Genomic DNA, 20,809 nt, shown 5'->3' on the forward strand with positions numbered 1-20,809 from the left:
TGTCACTGTGACAGAGTGTTCAGATAACAAGACTGCTCCTCCTGTTGCCTTTTAAATGCCAAATTCCATTCCACTGCTTTCCTTATAAGATTTCTGTGGACCCAATTGAATCACTCTTGATTACTCTTAACTATCATTGATTCTCTTCTGGACAAACAAAGCCAAGTGCTTTCACTTAACTGAGTTATTCCTTACATACCAATAATGGGAAAAGTATTGACATTGTGAATTTGTTAATAGCATATGCATAAAACTGAATTTGACTGGAAGCTCATGTTGTGTAAGGCACCTCATTTATTGTCTGGAATGTTTTGCTGCGGTGTGCCTGCTAATGTGAAACTACACAAACACACAGGGCTCTCCGGTGGGATACATGAAGACTAATGGGGATACAGCAGGCCTAAATGGGAATCTAGTCACATCTCTCCCAGGAGACACTGCACAACTCCTTAAGGGCGATCTATGGAGTCCCTAAGGTCCCTCAGAATTTATCACTGTCTCGGCACAGCCAGTTAAAGGCAGGTTCAGTTACCTCCGGCAGCAATTCGTCTCCTCCTTCCACCGACTTCAGCTGCTAGTTGTATTATTTGCAAGAATGGTAAATGGCTTGCACTTGTACAGCGCGTTATCTACTCCAAGGACCCCAAAGCGCTTTACACTACAATCAGTCATTCACCCGTTCACACACTGATCGCGATAAGCTACATTGTAGCCACAGCTGCTCTGGGCCGGGCTGGCAGAAGTGAGGCTGCCATTACACCGGCGCCACCGAGCCCTTTGACCACCATCTGTAGGCAAGGCTACAAGACAAACCCCTACCTCCTGAGCCACTGCCACCCCAGGAGGTACTTATCTAACGGGCTGTACGTGTGAGGATGTTGATCAACATAAAATCACCTCTTTGACAGTGAAAATCCTCAAATGCATCATTCTATAACTTGCTATTCACGTATCATAAACTTAGAGTTGTAAGTCACTTTTGTATTGAGTTAGACAAGAACACATAACGTCTTGTATTTTTAATTAACCACACTGTCATAAATCACAAAATCAATGAACAAGTTTCATTTCAAGCGACAGTGAAATCAATGCAGATGATCCTGGAATAAGCAGGCGGTCAATGTTGCTTCAACGCTGCACAAAAGATGTCAGACGTAATCTGAACGTGTCCTTGGAACTCACCCAGCCAGAACAAAGATGTCACAGGAGCTGACGTCACACAACACCTTCCCCAGCTCAAACTGCAGCTGTCTGATGGATCCCACTCGGTTCTAAACAGGCAGAATGTTTGGGTGAAAAATCTGTGAACCTGCAGTGACACCTAAGAACATATACAACTGTGATTTGCTTCTGGGTTAAGTTCTCTTTTAAAAGAATCACATTTATTTGGATTTTTCTTTCATCTGAATAAAATCAAAGGGAACAGTCCCATTGTCTTCCACTACTGATGGTTACAGAAACCAAATTTCGAATGTTGGTGGAACTGACAGCAGCCGAGAGCCTGCTGTCAGTTCCACCATGTTATTTTAGTCACACGATTTCAGGTAAATCTTGTATCGTTTTCACCTCTCAGGCAGAGTCAACATTTGTGTGAATGCTGAGTCTGCATTTTCCTGTTTTCTATTTCTTTGTACATTTTTTTTTTTTTGCCATCTAACCCCTTCTGCAGACTTTGTGCTATTTTAGCCATTCCTATATCAAGACACTCAGCTCATTCAGAAGATGGGTGATATGATTTTAAAATTTATACCTTTTGAAATATTTAACTTTAATTACAAATATTTTAATTATAAAATATTTCTTTTCCTTAATATTTTCCTCATAGAAATAACATTAAGATCTTTTGAATTCCTTCAAAAATAAATTTTCTGATTATTTGCTCTATTTTTCTTTAGTTTTCTTATGCTACTTTTAGTTTTTAGCTTATAAAAAGCCTTATAAGAGGCTTATAGCTTTATAAAACCTATTTTTAGCCACAGTTTTGGTGCTATGAGTTTTTAGCCTCCTGCTACTTTTAGCTTTCAGATATATTTTTACTACTTTTAGTTTTTTGTTCGCCTGTTGTTACTTGTATCCTTTAACTGTCCTTTTACCACTTTAAGCTACCACTTTCCAACTTTTGGCTTTTAGCATTTTCCTTTTTAGCTGTCAGCTAATGTTTGCTCTTGTTAGTTTTTAGCTCGTGTTTTGCTTCTTTTAGCTTTAATTAGTGTTCTTAGTTTTTTTTGTTTTGTTTAGCTTTAACAACTCCGTTTCAGCTTCTTCAGCAAATTTCAGCAAAGTCATTGAGCACTCAGCGTTCACAGCTTTTCTGGTTTCTTAATAAAGTTCTTTTTCCACTCATGTTGAAGAACTCAAGCCCACCTTCCAGTTGGAGCGGACAGTTTTGGCTGAGTTCCTGCAGTCTCGCAGGGTGCTCTTCCAGCAGGGGGAGTCGGACACGTTGGCGTTCTGAAAGTAACCTTCCCTCTGGCACATCCTGAACCACAGAACCCCGTCCTCGGCAAGGACTCTCCACACCCTGCTCACCTGGGAGGAGATTGGACAACGTGACAGTGGTTTGAGTCAGCATACATTAAGAGCTTGCATCATTCGTTTCAGCTTAACGAGCCCGGCTGCCTGCCAAACACACCAAGCACCAACTGTTGTAGATCTGCCAATCAAAATGTAATTTACTAACATGCACCACATTAAGTCACAAGCTACATAACAAAACAGAGTGGAGTGAAACGTAAGCATAATTAAAGTAGTTAAATGACGAAACTTGATACCTGCATAAAGAAGACAACAAAAGCTTGACTTTAATAGTAAAGCTTTTGTTGTAAAACCTGTTAGTGTCCAACAAAAGATCTGCTCAACTCTTACATTTGTTTTGATTTGTTTCCCTCATCTGAACTGCAAAATAATGATTTTATTTCAATTAAAGACATTATTATTGGTCTTTAATTATCACCTGAAGGTGGAGCAATAATGTTTATTTGACTGTGTCTGTGTGTGCATTTGTTAGTACTGTTAGCAAAATATCGCATGAACCACTGAACAGATTTAAAAGAAACTTTCAGAAGATAATGATTGGGTGTACGTCTACAACTGATTAACCTCTGGAGTGAACTTTAATGTTATTTTTAAGGATTAACCAAAATGCTCTAATTATGTAATTTCTCAACAAAAGATGATCTCAGTATAAAACTCTGGCCTGAATGTGGCTGCTGATATTCCTTCAAGGAAAGCTAGGCTTTTCATTGTTTTAATGCTGTAGTCTAAAACCTTTTTAGTAAAAACGATTGAGCTGGTATTTCTTTTAATCATTACGTGTTAATTTTTAGTTTTCTTACATATAAACAGCTGCTGCAAATACTAGCACTGAATATGTAAACCACCAAGATGGAAACAGTCCACAACTTTCTGAGTTTAAATGATGTTTCTTAAAAAAATAAATATTCTTGAAGATATTATTGTCATTTTATGGATACTTTGTGAACTGTACAGGCTTAAGATCTTTCCAAACATCAGATTGTCACAAATATCTTATGGGATTTGTTGACAATATAAAGAAACACACAATGCCAGGCCTGATTTAACCGACTCGTGCCCTCCTAGATTTAGTTTGAATCCCATTACATTTTTTTTCATCTGTATGAATGTTTTCTTGTCCAGTCCTTTCACCAGAAACTCACCTGGGCGCAGCGGCCGAGGTCAGCACAGCTCAGGTTCTGGAATATCTTCAGGGCTAACTCATAGGGCAACTCAATGTCAAAGAAGGGAATGTCGTTGACTTCATTCTGCAAGAAAATGAGTTACAGCACGATGCTCATACAGGACTGAGTGTTTTTTTTTGTGTGTGTTCAACCATCACGTGCACCACCAGCATCCTACCAGATCCTGAATGAGTTGATCCACCAGCTCCTCCTCCTCCTTCTGCACCTTCCTCTGAGGCTGCCTCTGCTGCTGCAGGGACGCGCTGCAGACACTGGTCATGTTCTGATACAGCCTCTTCCTCCTGGTTCTCTCCTCCTGAATCCTGTCCAGCAGGGGACTGGTCCTCCCATCCAGCAGACTGCGCGCAATGGACACATAGTCGGGCTGACCCTCTGTCTCCGCATCAGCTCTTCCTCCACCACACCTCTCCTCTTCCACTGGTTTTAGAGGTCCGTCGGTATTTTTCAAGCCTCTCCGGCCTGACTGATCAGACGCATCCCGGGAGGAGGAGGAAGGAGCACAGGCGACTTCTCTTTTACTCCTTAACTCTCGTTTCCAATGTTCCCTGAACGCAGCAAGCTCATTCTCCGCCATGTCATTGTCGACAAAGTGTAATTTATATTGTTACAAACACAGATAATAAAGTTAAAAAGCCAAACTCAACAGTATGTCAAAACTAATGAGGGGAAACATTCTCGGTACCGACACAAAACAAGCCCGTCCTTCTATATAAACAGTCCGATGAGGAATCACGAATACCTCTACTTTAGTTCCGCTTGTTTTTAACTCCTGTTCATAACGGACGCTTACATTCTCAGTAATAATTTGTGTTTTACAAAAAAAAATGTAGACATTGATGAATATAAATACGAGTGTTTCATATGCTATGTGCACCACCGAAAATGTGCACGTGCGCATGTGTGTGTCCAAACATGCAACAGGGAACAGGCTGTCCTACTCATCCTCCCTTAAACAAAAGAATCCTCGGATGACACCAAACAGGAGAGATTCAAGACTTAACCATTTCATCTCTCTTTGGGAGAAGATGATGTAAACCTTTTTCTACCATGTGACACGGTGATGAATAATACAGTGGAGGAGGTGGGGAGAGTCTGAGGAGCCGCGAACAAGAGGAGGAGGAGGAGGAGGAGGAGGACTTAAAGAGGGAGAAGCGAGCGCTCGGGTCTCTGTCAGAGAAGATGTGCTGGCTGCCGATAGACCAGCCTCTGCTGCGGCCAGGTGACTCCAGCTGCAGCAGCGCGCGCCGCCGACCCTCCGCGTGCTCCGTGGCCCAGCTGCTCGCCTTGCGCCTGCGGAGGATCGGCGACCGGCTGGAGAAGAGCTGGACGGCGCGGGAGACGGAGGCCGGCTTCGTGTGCGCGGACGGGGGCACGGTGGTGGTGGTGACCGGGAGCGGCCGCCTGAAGGGCTTCCTGTGCCTGGCCGTGCACCTCACTCTGCTCGTGCTGTTCGGCGCGAGGCGACACCTGTAGGGCGCGAGGCGGCAACACCAGCAACAGGTGAGTAAACTGTGGTCACCTGGCAGGGCTTAGCTTCAGTTTCAGTCAAATATGACCTCATTATTAGACTAGATTCAGCTTTAATTAACAGACGTAAACTTCAGGATGAGATCAAGTTTAAAATAAACTTGAAATATTAAACGAAAAATGTTAAACAATATGCAAACATGCTATTTTAAGTATTTTTATATAACATTAGACAAAGGAGTGAAGTTTGGCTAAATGTTTGCATCACAACATCAAACCTAACAAACAAAGCCATTTGTCCTAACATACAGATCTTTAATTATTTCCCATTTTTCATCAACTCTTCTGTCTCGGATATGATTGTTTGAGAGTTATTAAGTATTTAGTAACACTTCAAGAGAACAGCTTCAGATATATCCCCTGAATATTTACATTGACATGGATACTATTATGTTTAATTCAGCAAGAGACAAAACGAAAAAAAAGAGATAGCTCAGTTTGGGTTATAAAGTGTCAACAAATTACTTGTTGGGTGTGATTTTCACCGACTAAAATTCAATTAGTGATTGTTTGTTTTACAGTTAATGTTAATATTTTAAACATTTTTCAGAACATGATTTCTTTTTTTCAGACAAAAAAAAGAGGAAATAAGTCAACATTATGTTACACCAGTATTGTTTTTCATTTGAATGTGTTGTAGTTATTGTGTTTTCCCATGTCTTTGCACCGGAATTTTCCGGCTGAGGCGCAAATAAAGCCTTTTTCCTTTTTGCTCTAGTCAACATTTACAATATGCATATTTGTGCATTTATTTTCGCTGTGGCCTCATTTCATCCCTTGTTAGGAATAACTGTGTTTTTGTTGTCGTTGTTGTTGTTGTTTTGACAATGAAACGCATCCCTCTCATTGTAGATGGTGCCTTTATGATCGCGCATGCGCAGGAGCGACGAGGTCAGCTCAGACGGACGCAGGGGAGTCGGAGGATGCGGTCCTGGGTGAAAGTCTGGGCTGACGGAAGAAGCGGCCTTAATTTCGTGTTTCGGGGTCGGAGCTGACCCCCCATTAGGTCCGAAGGGTCCGGGCTTCGAGCTGACAGTTAAACCGAGCAGACTCATCCGGTCTGGGAGCTGCTGCTGTCCTTCCCCTGCGTGACTCTCCCGATTCTGTCATCCATTTACACAACAAAACGGTGATGTAATCCTCCCCTGGTAGCACGGAGGAAAAGCTTACTAATGGTTCTGCTTTGAATGTTTTCTACTCCAAGAGCATCAATGACAGCTGTTATATTAGACCTGCAGGATTTAGGCTACAGTTGCTGCAGCAACCCTTAATAATGCACTGAAATACCTGTTCATAAGCTCCACAATGCACTGTACTTTTTTTTTTTTTTTTTACATATAAGCTATAATTTGTGTGAACATGTAAATAATGAGGGATTTTCTATGTGTTTTCTACATTGTTTGGATAATGTTTACATACGCGTGTATGCCTAACTATTACCTTTGGGGGCTGTGTTATGTAGCTTTTTTATCATAAAATGCTGGACCTGTGCACTGGAAGCTCTTTTCTTGTCTGTGATTTCTGAAAATAAGCTTTCTCTGAAATATCAAGCGTAATGTGTTTTATATAAAGTGTGCTTTTTTCATGTGTAAAATATTTCTAATGGATTTTTAGCAGTCATGACAATAAACACTTTTACTGACATTTGCCATAAGTGCCCTTTTATTTGTACAACAGTTAACGTACTGTGATCATGTTGCTAGTTTACATCGAAAACAGTTTAATGTTATCATTTGAGAAATTACCACCTTGCATAAATACAGCACTAAATATCTGTACTAATCAATAACTTTTACTGACAATGAATCACTGAAAGATGTTTCATTTTACAATCTCAACTCTGAAAAAGTTGAGACATTGTGTAAAATGTAAACCCAAACAGAATGATTTGCATTTTTCCATTGAGGGCCATTATTCTGAAACTGTCTCATGACTTTTAGAAAGTTAATCCTCTTTATTTATTTATTTATTCCTAAGAAGTCCAGCTGCTCTAAAATGCCTTTTGTTGCCCAGTGTTGCTGCCATAAAATTCAAAATATTATTTAGAAAATGGTATACTTGTTAGTTTACTACATTCTGTTGTGACTCAAATGTGGGTTTATGAGATTTGCAATTGCATTTTATTTGTATTTACATTTTAAACAACATCCCAGCCTTTTCAGATTCCTGATTGTATTCAAATGCCAAAGGCCTAATTTAAAATTATATTATAAATATAAACTGTACAATTAAATAAATACAAATAATATCCATGACAAAATCATACAGACTAAAAGTGTGAATCTTGTGCAGCTTTACCACCATCACCACAGTAAATAAATGTTCTCATGTGACTGGTACAAAAAAAACATTAAATGTAAAATAATTTTAAAGCACTAAAACATGAATTATATGCAATTAGTGACAATTTATATAATCAAGTATTAAAAGGTACTCACTGCATGTTATGAAGACCAGTCAAAAAATAAATAACTAAAATCAAAGCATAAACAGAAAGTCTGCACATTTCTTTCATAATGATGGTCGGTGAGGTGTTAAAATTAAAATATGTAAGCAAAATTTGTGAACGACTAACAACTACCGCTGAAAATAGGTCAACTATAGCGACATCTAAGAGCCATTTGGCATCAAGAAACTCCCAAATTTTGAAGTACTGGTATGTTTTTACACACAGATCTGTTGAGTAAAGTATGCATATTAAAGTGCTTTGTTTACATTGAGTGCACACCTGCATTTCAGAATCATATATCAAAGTATCTGGAAAACTATTGGAGTAAACTCTTTCAAACTGCTGCACCATTTGATAGAGTTCAGGAACACCTTTTTATCTTGCAGTGAGTACCTTTAGGTGCTGCGTGGATTGTATTCCACTGCTTTAATTCTCCTCCTGATTGACATTTTAACCACTTTAGTGTCTAACTTGCATCATAGCACAGCATTTCTCTGATCAGGTGTCAGTATATCTGGAAGTGAGCTGAGGTGGTGCCGTCCTTCCAGCACCGCAGGATCTCGATGACGGTCGAGCGGCAGAGCGGACATGTTCTCTCGCGGTCGAACCACAAACACAGGCACTCCTCGCAGAACACGTGCTGCAGACGAACACAGTGCACATGCAGCCGAGTTTAAAACGTGACAACTGTCGCATTTCAGACTGACTTTACTGAGTGTTGCTTCCAGACAGTTTACAGCAGGATTCACTTGTTTGTTGAAGCTGATCTCTGTCAGGTTTACAGATTTAATACAACTGAACCCACCAGCTTAAAGCAGGAAGTGATACTGGACGTGAAAAGGGGTGAAAAGCTGAAGTGCTCCGTTTCTCGGGGGGNGGGGGGCACTCTCCTGCAGGTTTTAGATGTGCTCCTGGATGACTTATAGACATGCTTCTGGTGAGGACTCAGGTGTGTTGGGGCAGGGAACAACTAAAACCTTCTGGACGGTGGCCCCTCAGGCCTGGAGTTTGGCACTTCTGGAGCATGACACATGCGATCAGTGAATCTGAGGCTTGTCTCGCTTGTTTTTGGTCAAAAATAAATGTCAGTGTGAATATTTGTTGCAGAATAATGAGCTGTTTTATTTTCACATGAAATTACAACACCTGCTGAAATAATTCCTCAATATTTAAATCAAAATACTATGTGACAATTACAAAGCCATTTTGACAACAGAAGAGCTAAATATTGATGTACTCTGTTACTAATAGTAATAAGGAGAAATAAATAAAAGCCTCAAATAAGTTTAGTTATGCTATTATTTAATGTAAGTAATAAAAGAAGCAGATTTACTGATGTTCACACACATTAGTAGTAAAACTATACTAAACCATGAAGAAAAGTGTTTGTTTTTTGTTCTAGATTAGAACATTTACCTGACTTTTGTATTTTTACAGATGACTGGATAGATTAAAAAAACATTTAATTGACTGAGTTAACAGGAACCTTCAGGTGAACCTCTGACATTTAAGCAGCTTTTTTAATCAACAGGGGGCAGTCTATCACAATATATTCTCTTTATTATTGCCAGTCTTTAAGTATCCATGCATCACTTTCAGTTGATTTATCAATTTTACCATTCTTACCTGACAGATCAGAGCTATGGGCTCTTTGAAATCAGCCTGACAAATGGCACAGACGTCACCTGCCTCGCTGCACTGCTGACTGCTGGCCCTCACTCCGTAGCTCTAGATGAGTCAAAAATATATATAATAAAAGAACCAAACTGAAAGGATGAACTCTACCAATCTTAATTCCAAGGGAAAGTTTGTATCACTGTATCACAGAATGTGTGAAAGACATTTTATTGATCAGAACCTAACCTGGGAGCTGCAGAGGATGGCCAAGGCCTTCCGGAGAGCAGATACTCGTCCGCAAATGTCAAAGGACTGCAAATCAGAAAGGACAAAATGTAATCAGAGTCTTAATCACAAAGAAAATTACAACTAATCGCACACTGCCTATTTAATGTTATTACACATGAACTGACGTGAGAACACAAACATCTGCATCAAACTCACTGGACCTCGTGCTCAGTGTAAAATCCAAGGGAAATGTCCAAATGAGCCACTGTGCATAAATACAGTAAACCTTCAGGATGTGGAGATAAATGCTGGGTCACACTTGTTTCATCAAACCTGCACGTCTGAAAACACTTCCCTGTAAGCTAGTCTTCCCATGAATACTCCGTCTTTATTTGAAGTTTTGCTCCCAGATCCCAGATCTGATATCAGGATGAGGTTTGCTTACAGGTGCACATGGGTGTATTCAGCATGTGCAGATTCAGTCCCATTTGTGAAGCGTTTTGTAACAAAGCGCAACACAAATCACTTGTTCAAATATTAACCCTGTTGCATTCTCTTTGAACTTGTCTGGATGTCTCCTGCTCTGCTCATGTAAGCAACTCAGCCAGCAAAATAACAGTCATGTTTCTGTTTTTAAGGTCAGCTGTCTTTAGCAGCCATCTTGAATTGCGTTGACTCCTAAATTGATTCAGTTGTAGACGTACATCCAGAGGTAACCTTATGCAAGCTTCAGTAAAATTTGTCTGGTGGTTTATGGGATATTTTAGTAACAGACACATGAACACATGCACACAGTATATAATTATCCACCTTCAGGTTATTTCTTCGTCCAGTTTCCTTAAAAAGTGGTTCAGAAATCTTACAGCTTATCTGTTCTGCAGATTTCCAATAACTCAGTTTAAAGTTTCTTTTTGTAATTTAGATAAAAAATAAAGTTTTTTAACAGAAGAATGACAGCAGTGACTCAACAACAGATGCACATCAGCATATTCTAATCCTGAGAAGCTCCTAATATGGACTGATTTAGGAAAACACAGCTGCTGCACACACAGGATGGTCTGATTCAGCTACGTTCACTGAAATTGTTGAATATCCACAAAGCTGGACTCTGACTCATTATACAAGACTGTAAAACACGGAACATAAATAGATTTATTGGGCAAAAACATCCTCATATCATCCAGGAACCCTTACATTCAAATTCCATTCTGTCACCTTTCAAAGTCAATTTAAAAGTGACTCACGGGGCTAAAAATGTTGTTTCTTTTATTAACTTCCTTTTTTCGAAGTGACAGAGCTCTGACCTCTTAATGATGGTCACAACTTCTTCTTTCTTTCTCCTTCCAGCGGTTTCTGAGCATTTCATTTCAGCGTTCCTTCTCATTTCAAAACAAACGCTGTTTATTCCTGCAGCGTCCATCTATCAATCCATTAAAAGTGCTTTCTGACGCTACCATTGGCCCACATTTTCCTAATCCATATTAAAGTAATACGTAACATGTCTAAAATTAAAATACACATTTGTTTTACAGAGTTCCTTCCATAAACTTGCTCTAAATGGGCAGATAAAACATTTCACTACTACAGATATCAGACTGAGTTTATACACCTTTTTTTATTTTTATCTTTAATGAACACAGTGACGCATCAGTGTTTTAATATCTGAGCAGCTTCTGGCTTCGGAGCGTGCTGAGAGATGATTAAATTCCCAAGATGCTGACCTCTTCCAAGGAGGTGATGGTTTTGTGTTTGCGGGATTAGGCAAAGACTGCACAACGGATTTTTAATTTTAATTAATGCATGACGAGTGGAAGCACTTATTAAATGTTGATGTGTGTGCCTGGAGAACTGTAGCACAGCCAATGAGTTGGAATTTCTGGCACCTTAAAGCAAAAAAACCTTTCCAGCCAGCTTTCAGTTAAATGACTTACCCTGAGATTAGAGTCAGACAACTTTATCAGTGTTTGATTACAGATAAAGCAGTTTATGATCTAATTTTTCTGGATATCATGAAAAGGTTTAAAAGTAAATACATGTAGAAATCCAGGGACACATACTGATATGAAGAGAGTGCACGTGTTAACAAGGAATGACATTTAATTGTAAAGAGACAAAAAAGCAGAAGTGAAACTTTAACCACTAAACTTTGTTTAAACTTTTGACTGTTTATACACATTCTCATGGTGATTCATAACCTTAATTTTTGTTTATATGAATAAAAATCCTCCTGAGATCAGCCTAAACAACAATCGAACAGACTTTCTAATGATGTCTGAACTGAGATAAACAAAATATGTTGGTGGATTCAGTGCACCCTTCGATTAAACATCAGGTTTGATTGTGTTTTTTAAGCATAATCTGATTGTTATTTTAGACATCCACTTACAATATTAGTGTATAGAAGGATTTATTGGAGTTATCCTTATAATTCCATGTTGTTTAAAGTCAACCATCTGAAAGAAGAGTCCTTTTTACAGCAGGGATGCTTCCTGCAACATAAAAAGTGCAGCAGGAGACGTATTTAAATTTGCTGCCACTAAAATTACTCTATAACTGGCTTTTTGTCATTTTTAAGGTGGCCTTGAGTAATACTTCATGTTTTCTGAAAACCTTTTATTGCTGCTTTGGTCCTGATCTTCAGTTTTCTTCCTGTATCTGACCATTTTCAGAGGAAGTTTTGTTTGTTAAGTCAGTCAAGATTGTCCTATTTTATCATTCAGGTAGAGGTTTGTTTTACTAAAACCAACAGTTTATTTTACTTTCTTATTAGATGGATCTATAAAAAAAATACTAGAAACTACACTTTGACAGCTATCCTCTAACAAGTTGATCAGCCCAAATATATTAACGAAAAACCTGGCATGTCTTATCACAGTGTGCAGTCTGATAACACTGATCGGTGGTTCAAGGCCAAGTCAGCTTGTTGTGCAAGCAGAGGGAAATATTAGCATTTTTAAAAGGTTTGCACCTTTTGCAAATGCTAGAAAACAAGACTAAAGAGGTAGTAGAGAATAAAGTCAAATCTAAAAGTGAGTCATTTGCTTTTCAGACAAAATCTACAACCCCAAAAATAATTCTGATGTGTATTTAACGTTCTGCTCCCAGAAGCTGCATACCTTGCAGAGGCTATAGATGATGATGAGTGTGGCTCCCAGGAAATAACTGTTGGAGGGGTCCTCTCCCATGATGTATTTGTACCACAACTGGATGGGCACGAGAGCCCGAAACAGCTGGCTCAGCTCCTCAATCAGCAGGTAGAACTTACCCTGGACAAACAAGCACATTTAACAGCTCGGACGGTAGCTGAGGCCCCAGTAACCAAGTATGGATAATGTGTTTTTGTCAAAAAGCAATAAAAGAAGTGTCAACTATATGAAAAAAAAAGATACACCAAATTTGAGACAATATGTATTCTTTCTTTGGACTGTGTAAAATCCAGATCGAGCTCCGCAGCTTCAGGGCCTTCTTCTATCTAGTCAAGCGCAGTGTGGTATTAAAAGCTTAAAACGGCACGCCTGCAGCCCAAACATGGCCGCCGTCCAGACCTCAGCAGCTTCACAGCAGCACAGGCAATTTCCCCACACTGAAACTGGGAAACTGGCAGCGCCTCTTTCCACCTGCTACCCCAGTGCCCACATTAAGTCCAGCCTTATGGGGGCCCCACTAACCGTCCTTTGAAGGGCCTCCCCTTCGTAATCACAGAGAAGAACCGCTCTCCAGTCCCCGCTGCTGCAGCGTGAAGGGAATTGAGGGCAGTTAAAAACAGAGGCGGGTAAAATGAAGGCAAACTTGATTCCCCGATGGCCCCCGTGGCATCCCAGCTTGCATAATGACTTCATGCACAGCTGAAGACAAAGATTGATGACTGCGGGTGAAGAGGCACAAGCAGCATGGGTTGGTAGGGCAGAAAGACCTCTGCTAACTGCTAATTCATCTCCCTTATTGTTCCCTTTGCCTCGCATCCAACAGTGCCCATCACGCCCACGCCAAAACTGTCAAATTTAAAGTTTGGACACAAGCCAGACGATTTGAGTAAGCTCCACCGCAGGCTCTGTTTGAATACTTTCCTGCTTGTTTTATTTATTTATTTATGTGAAGGAGAAAGTGTGTGGGAGATATGGTTTGATTAGTTACAGCTTCATTTTTATCTCCTTCATTAATCAACCAAGGCAAGAACGTTCACATCTGCTCCTGTTTCTACTGATTCTATTTCTACTGAAGGAGAACTAAAGTTACATTTTGTATCTTATAAAAAAAATAAAAACAAGTGTGAAGAATTAAAAGTAGTCATTGCAATGCATGACATCAAAAAGAATAAAGGGTATCCTGAATTATATGAAATGGTGCAGTAGGTTTTTAGATATACTGATGTACAAATCTGAAATGCAGGTACGCACTCAATGTAAACAAAGCACTCTGTTAAATCCAGTTAAAAACAACATGCAAGCTCGAGTCACATGACCGACCTACATTAGGCTGGTCAAGTTTAATGTTTGAGCTGTTCACAGACACTTTAGCTGTTTCCGTACGTAAACAAAGGCACGTGGTAGTTTGGTTCAAATCACAAGTTTTGCTTAATTTTTTCTTTTTTTATTTAAGGACATAAACTTTCAATATGAGAAAAATATTGTGCGGTTGATTTAAATTGTTGTAAAAACCAAGAATGAGACTTTCTGATTAGAGGTAGTTGGACTGATCGAAGAGCAGATTATTAAGGACAGTTTTTAAATAAATGACATCACACCAAGCCAAATTAAAGTCATATATATATATATATATATATATATATATATATATATATTTGTGTGTGTGTGTGTATGCCATCAATGTGTTTCCCGCATCAAGGATTACTATCAACATCCGCAGACGTCAAAGGAAGTTGACAAGACTTTTCTGCTAAGCATTAAATTAAATGTCGTATTTACCAGAGAAGCAGTAAGACCTCCACTTTTATCTTTCAGTCTAATTTGCTCAGTTAGTGGAAAAATAGGATTCACTGATAAGTCTTTAGAGATTTCCTCACTCAGAGGTGACAGAAATGTCATGGAATCCGTTCATATTTTGACAGCAGGTCATATTTCTCTCAGAGTAACACGGCCTTCCATCCATGATGAGAACGGTGGCCAGGTTACAGCTTACCGAGAAGCTTTGTTCAAAAAGGCGTCCTCTGACAATCTGAGACACATTCAACTGTCTCATCCCTGAGATTTTCTGCTCTACATTTATTTTGTAACAATTTGACAAAAATAAAATCAACAAGCTGATCTTTCTGCCATGACAGTTAGATTGAAAATGTTACTTTTAGAGAGAAAATGTGCTTTAAACTTTAATTAGACTGAGCCTTTAAAAAACTGAAAGAGATGAGTATAAGTGAGTCTAATTGTGTAAATTAATCACAGGCAATCAGAGTTTACATTGTAGACTGTAATGTGCATATATATTAAACTGTTATAGACCTAAAGTTAAAAAGCAAATTCACTTCATAGCTGATCTGATTTCAAACAATCAACATCAGCCATTAAAAAAAACTAATCATGGCCATCTGGAATTTCCTACAAATTCTGTTTTCTATATAAAGATTTATATATTTAACTTTTTACCTCAAGGTTGTTTATTTTATTGGTCTGAGGAACATATTTTGTTCTCCCGTGTCTCAGATGAAAATAAACTTGAACATAACTTGTACTATAAAAACACTTCATGCAACAAACGTTTTCCAGAATTCACACACAAGAGTCGAACTCAACACAGTTTTCCGTCTGATGAGATAACCATCTTCCCTCAGAGCGGAGCTGACTACAGTCATCCTCAGTGAGTCCCTGACAGGCTGCAGTAAAAACTTTAAGCACTAATTATGTGACCTCACTGGGTTCTCGTACAAAAGCTGCAGAGATTGGACGTGAAATGATGAAACAATTTGTGATTTTCTAAAACTCAGCATGTGTCCCGTCTCTGTGCGTGAGAGGAGGATGCAGGTAATGGTCCAGCTCAACGGAGGGATGACCTCACCTCTCCAACCCCCCTGAGGGTAAATGAGCTCAGTTGCTTGCTGGCATGGTTCGGATATGCCTCCAGGTTTGTTTATCAGTGGAAAATTTAATCCTAATACTTCACAACCACCATCCTCTTCTCCCCTCCTTTCAGCAGACAAACACACACACACACACACACACACACACACACACACCAGTACTGAAAACTGCACCTGTATGAAAATCAAAGCAGTGTGTGTGTTGCAGCTCGGTTCTGTAGCCTCAGGCCTTGAAAAGCTCTCAAGCAGACACCCACATGCACACAGTGCACCTAAGGAGCGCCGTTTAAAACCTTATGAATATAAAACAGTTTCACACTGTGACCCTTTAGCACTTTTTTTACACGCAGGGAATTTTCCCATCATAGTTTAGGAAATTTTCTTTCTCCAAGTCACTGACTAACTCTAACTTGGAGTTTGAGCTTTATGTAACACAATCTAAACCTTAAATAAAATGTGGACTGACAGGACAAAAGCTGAAATGTGAGGAACCATCAGATACACGCAGGATTAGTGATGAACTAGTTTTCCAACAAAAACATTAATGGTAATTACATTCGAAGTGTAAATAAAAATGCCACACAGAGAAAAATCCTTGCACTTTCAAAATAAAAGGTTTATGTTTTTTATGTAGCTTCTTGTGCTATAAATTAAGAGCAAAAAGGAATATTATTGTACAATACTGAATATGACTTGCAATAAAAATATATGTCACATTTTTCTCATCCTAATGTTCATGATAATCTGTGCTTTCTGGCATCTCCGTCACGTCAAAACATCCTCTCAGTGTCTTACCCTGGACTTGAAGGCCATGAAAATCTTGGGCAGAAAGAGAATGAAGCACTTCAGACCGATGGTGACGTATTTAAGAACAAAGTCAGTGATTCCCACCACCCAGATCAGGTCGAAGAAGTCAAAGCTGCTCAGGTTGGGCTTTCCAAATATCAGGCTACAAAAAAAACAAAAAACATCCATTTACAGAACCCCTTATTTGGACGTCGGGTGTATTTACTTGGGATGGTAAAAAAAGGAAGAAACGGCACAGACAAATGTTAAACATAAAGTAAGAAACAATGAAACAAATAAAATACTCACAGGACGTGACCGACAGGAGCTGTAACACTCCCTAAAGGAAATGGAAGGAAAATAAAATGTGTTGCACAAAATAAAAAGCATGGAATAAATCAAATATAAAAAAATGAAAAAACACAGGATGGTGTGGGAAAAAAAAAGAAACAAAATCACACAAAGCTACGACAAAGGTGTATTTGTTAGACCGACCTGTTGTGTAGCTCCTCCTGACTAAATGTGTAGTAGATATACACAACGTTCCCTGAGAGGAACACGACGATCCACAGAGCAACAAAAACTGAACGCTCCTCCTGGAAAAGTGATCAGAAAAAGAAACACTGAGGAATCCAAGAGAAACTATTACTTATCTGCAACTCAAACCTATCTGTAAAAAAAAAAAAAAAAAAATTTCAGTTTGTTTGACTCTGTCTGTCAGTTCCATGAGCATTAAGCATGTCACACCTGTGTATCGATAAGTTGCTCCTGTTGTGTAGAATTTGAAAACATTTGATGAAATTAAATTGAAACCCTTGACATTTCAGGAGAGAAGAAGCTTTCTGCAACTCAACAGAAGATTTAAAAAAGTTGGAAATCACTGCCAGTGGTGGACTGGTTTTGAGACATTTTTGAGTTTTGTTAACAACAACAAACACATAATATCTGCTCCATACTTTATTAGAGGACTAAAAAACAACTCAGCCTGACTTTAGTAAAAAAATTAGAACCTAAAAGTATTTGTGTAAATATTGATTTTGCATTCACACTATTGTCTTCCTGTTTATGGTTTCTTCTGTACACTTGTTTGCATTTAAACTGCTTTTCCTGTTTTGTGCTATTTTAACCAATCATCATCAAACTTACTTTTTGAATTATTTAACTTAATTTACAAAATGTTTTTGCATAGAAAAATCTTGAGACTCGTCAGTTCCTTCAAAAACGCCGTTCTCTTTGCTTCAGCACGCTCACTCTATTTTTATCTTTTTATGCTTCTTTTAGCTTTCAGCTATGGTTTTGCTAAATGTAGCTACTGTCTAAAGTTTTGCAGCTTTTAGCTTCTGTTTTTCTCATTTTAGTTCTGTTCTGCTTGTTTCAGCTGTAGTGATTCAGTTTCAGCTTCTTCAACAAATATCAGCAGTTATTTAGCAATCAGCACTCACACTGCATTTCTGCAAGAAATTTAAATGTATCTATTTTTTTTACCCGCAATGACACTTGGTGCTTGAATGCAGAATTGGCATAGGCGAATGTGCTGATCATCCCCACACACACAGCAATACCTGCAAGAAAGAGGAGCAACATCACCACTACGAAAGACCATAGTGACACTTGATTGGAAACAGTGTTTGAAATGTCTGCGGTGCTGTTCCTCTACAAGTTGGACTACCTAGTTTGTGCTGAAAGCAGACTTTAGCCAGCAGGATGAGGATGAAAGGAAAGCCCCTCTGCAGCCACGTGACCACAGCCTTCAGCTCAGATAAAGCTGGAGCCGGGGTGGACTGCTCATCCTGGGCCTCCTCCCTGGAGCCGTGCCTCTCGGAGCCGGCCGCCGTGGTGGCCTGCTGGAGCAGAGAGGAGGTCCGGTGCTGCAGGGGCTGGTGGTGGAAGTGGTGGTGGTGATGGTGGTGGTGATGCTGGGGAGGCCGCGGGAGGAAAGCTCCTCCCTCTGTTCGATGGGTGGCCCCTTCTTCTCTGGAGGACGTGGTCATCTGGATAAAAACTTCAGGCGGGGAGCCCAGGACTAAGCCGGCTGCCTGGAACTGAGCTGGCGAGACGGAGCTGGAGGGGACCCCCACCAGGCCTGAGAAGATCTGCTGGGGTGAAGTGGACGAGTCGGGCTTCAGGCAGTCAAACACACCACCCTCATCCAGGCTGCTCTCTGATCCCAGAGTTTGGCTTCGAGTCCTGAACGGGAACAAACACAGGATGAAAAAAGAATGTTTTGCAAAAGCACTTGTGTTTTCTTCCGTTCTTGTTTTTCAGAATTAAATGTTGTTGATATCATGTAAGATGGTTTAATTTCCACAAAATTGTATGTAAATGAAAAGTTTCTTGTTGTTGCCGTTTTCAAAACACTTGAAATATGTTCTGCTTCGACTGTCAGCATGTGGCATATTCAAGAACTGATTTGAATTTAATTTATTCCTTTGGAAAACCATCCAAACCCTAGACGTGACCTCACCACTCAAGCCTCTGTTCAGGTTTGATTAGTTGCTTTGCCATTAATAATAGAAGTTTGTCAGTGTGTGAAACTGATGGTGAGCAAAAGCAGACCTTTCTGAGGGCATGCCATCCGTGTTGCTGCTGTGTCTCCTCTGCATGGCATCACCACATGGTCCAACCCTGCAAAAGGAACCATCATCATTCTGACGGACCGCCTCTGACCTGCAGCTGTTCTTCTTTGAGTGTTTTATGTTTCAGACAATCAGACGCACAGCTGTGTGACGACATTACCTGGGTTAGCTCTGTGAATTGTCCTTAGCTTCAGCTCCTGTCATCGTGAGCGTAAAAACGGGTAGCTTGATTGTTATTGATGCTCTGATGCTCCGCTGGAGGGACTTCCTGTATGACGTCAGCGAGGAAGCGTTTGCTAATCTGTTGTAAGGCAAGCCGATTCACCATATAAAAGTGCAGACATTCAGAATTCATTTCGGCTACCCAGTATGGCCCATAGCCTGGCTGTATGTAGGTATATGTTAGTATAATACATTAGTATAATATGTCTGTGGAATGGCCCACAGATATGGAGGAATGAGACATGCTGGGAATCTCGAAAAAGATGTTTAGGTGAAAAAATATAAGCGTGAATTTGCTGCTAAATGCAAAAGACAAGAGAAAGAATGAGTAAGACACCTGTCAAGTTTTAGTATCAGGGATCAAGCAGGACAGTAGAGCACCAGAAAGACAGAGTTCACCAGTCAACGTTTAAGTTTTAACATCTGACCTATTTTCAGTCACTTCGGCTCTTTTTATAGCTAAAGAAACAACCGTGCTTACAGTTTTTCTCAGTTCCAGAACACATTAACCATCAATATGAGAAAAATATTTTGCAGATTAAGTTCACTACTTCATGAAATGTTTTTGTCTGGTCTTCATGGCACTGAAATAAGTACCTTTAAACTTTTTTTTTTTTTTTTACTAATGCAATCACAATTGTGTAGATCTTGAAACAAATATTTGTATTATTAGTAATTACATTAAATTCAAATTGTGTCCAGTAGGAGTGTAAAGGGAGTGTAATTTTGACTAGGAGAAAATATTTGTAAAGATGAAAACGGAAACGGAAAAGATTTAATTATATGTAACAACGGCCTGCCATAGACTCTTTCCGCACAGACCACATCCGTGTAGGAACGTTGTGTTGTTGTTGTTGTTGACGCTACATGTCAGGTTTTCCCGGGGAAATAGCGCTGTTGTCGCTTGTTATAACTTCTGGTTGATAGCACAGAATCGTTTTTTTCCAGTGGAGACAAAAAGGGGACTTTCAGCAGCGTTAAAGTCTGTTAGCATTGTTTCATCAGCAGTGTCCGGCGAAGGCTAACGACAGCTGCTAGCTAGCAGGCTAACAAAGCAGGCTTTTTATTATGAAGCCCCGTTAGCTTACATGTCCGCCCCCTTTAGTCAGAAGATAAATACATTTACTGCGACTTGGAACGATATCATCAGGTTTAACTAATTTTTGATGCCTTAAAAGCGCAACATGGGTTAGCTAAAACCTGTCTGGTTGCGCTCGTTGCTTTTGACAGTTCATTTTTTTTGGACTCTGATAGATCGAGCAGATTCCAAGTCGGATTATTTTTTTTAATGGTTTGCAGTTAATCATCCCCAGTGTTACACACACTGCTTTATATTCCACGGAGCTGAAGACAGTCAGGGAAGTAATACTTGAGTAGATTTAATGTTTTGACGGTCATCTGCATTATCCCAAGAGCCATGATATGATGGTGCTGCGGAGGTTACTGAGGAAGCGCTGGGTGCTGGGGGTCGTCTTCGGACTGTCCCTCATTTACTTCCTCACCAGTACACTGAAACAGGTACAGACACTCACACTGCACACTGGAACAGGTACAAACACTCACACTGCACACTGGAACAGGTACAGACATTCACACTGCACACTGGAACAGGTACAAACACTCACACTGCACACTGGAACAGGTACAGACACCT

General features: G+C 39.8%; 3 protein-coding genes and 1 long non-coding RNA gene across 5 annotated transcripts in view; 2 read left to right on the forward strand and 2 right to left on the reverse strand.

Moving 5' to 3' along the window:
- Positions 1-4,430, reverse strand: part of fbxw8 (F-box and WD repeat domain containing 8) — a 24,733-nt gene extending 20,303 nt beyond the window's left edge. For both annotated transcript variants that reach the window (XM_017434733.3, XM_037978951.1), the window contains exons 1-4: positions 3,877-4,430; positions 3,678-3,782; positions 2,365-2,529; positions 1,183-1,271 (exon numbers count right to left, since the gene is read on the reverse strand). In XM_017434733.3, the coding sequence (XP_017290222.1) occupies positions 1,183-1,271; positions 2,365-2,529; positions 3,678-3,782; positions 3,877-4,293 (776 nt within the window). In that variant the 5' untranslated portion in view covers positions 4,294-4,430. The remainder of the gene's footprint in view (positions 1-1,182; positions 1,272-2,364; positions 2,530-3,677; positions 3,783-3,876) is intronic.
- Positions 4,431-4,809: 379 nt separating this feature from the next.
- On the forward strand, positions 4,810-6,890 carry LOC119617588. The gene is made up of 2 exons (XR_005233923.1): positions 4,810-5,219; positions 6,099-6,890. It is a non-coding gene; the product is annotated as an uncharacterized LOC119617588 (long non-coding RNA).
- Positions 6,891-6,906: 16 nt separating this feature from the next.
- rnft2 (ring finger protein, transmembrane 2) lies at positions 6,907-19,594 on the reverse strand. The gene is made up of 10 exons (XM_017434735.3): positions 19,094-19,594; positions 18,914-18,982; positions 18,027-18,544; positions 17,843-17,919; positions 16,853-16,953; positions 16,367-16,520; positions 12,657-12,806; positions 9,559-9,624; positions 9,322-9,423; positions 6,907-8,335 (listed from the first exon to the last, which is right to left on the reverse strand). Exons 2-10 carry the CDS (start codon positions 18,958-18,960, stop codon positions 8,201-8,203), a joined length of 1,350 nt encoding a protein of 449 aa, XP_017290224.1. The 5' UTR covers positions 18,961-18,982; positions 19,094-19,594; the 3' UTR covers positions 6,907-8,200.
- A 356-nt stretch (positions 19,595-19,950) lies between these two features.
- spring1 (SREBF pathway regulator in golgi 1) overlaps positions 19,951-20,809 on the forward strand; it is a 5,679-nt gene continuing 4,820 nt past the window's right edge. Inside the window, exon 1 of the mRNA XM_017434708.3 lies at positions 19,951-20,673. Coding sequence (XP_017290197.1) covers positions 20,578-20,673 — 96 coding nt within the window. The 5' untranslated portion in view covers positions 19,951-20,577. The remainder of the gene's footprint in view (positions 20,674-20,809) is intronic.

This window comes from Kryptolebias marmoratus, linkage group LG1, assembly GCF_001649575.2.
Source record: "Kryptolebias marmoratus isolate JLee-2015 linkage group LG1, ASM164957v2, whole genome shotgun sequence".
Taxonomy (NCBI): Eukaryota; Metazoa; Chordata; class Actinopteri; order Cyprinodontiformes; family Rivulidae; genus Kryptolebias; species Kryptolebias marmoratus.

What these genes read in the sequence shown, in the direction of transcription:
- rnft2 (XM_017434735.3), bottom strand. Translation starts at nt 18,960, where the DNA reads ATGCAGAGGAGACACAGCAGCAACACGGATGGCATGCCCTCAGAAAG. An exon ending in AGCACCAAGTGTCATTGCGG is followed by an intron (nt 16,954 to 17,842) that starts GTAAAAAAAATA and finishes TCACTTTTCCAG; the next exon opens with GAGGAGCGTTCAGTTTTTGT. An exon ending in CAGGAGGAGCTACACAACAG is followed by an intron (nt 16,521 to 16,852) that starts GTCGGTCTAACA and finishes TTTTTTTTGTAG; the next exon opens with CCTGATATTTGGAAAGCCCA.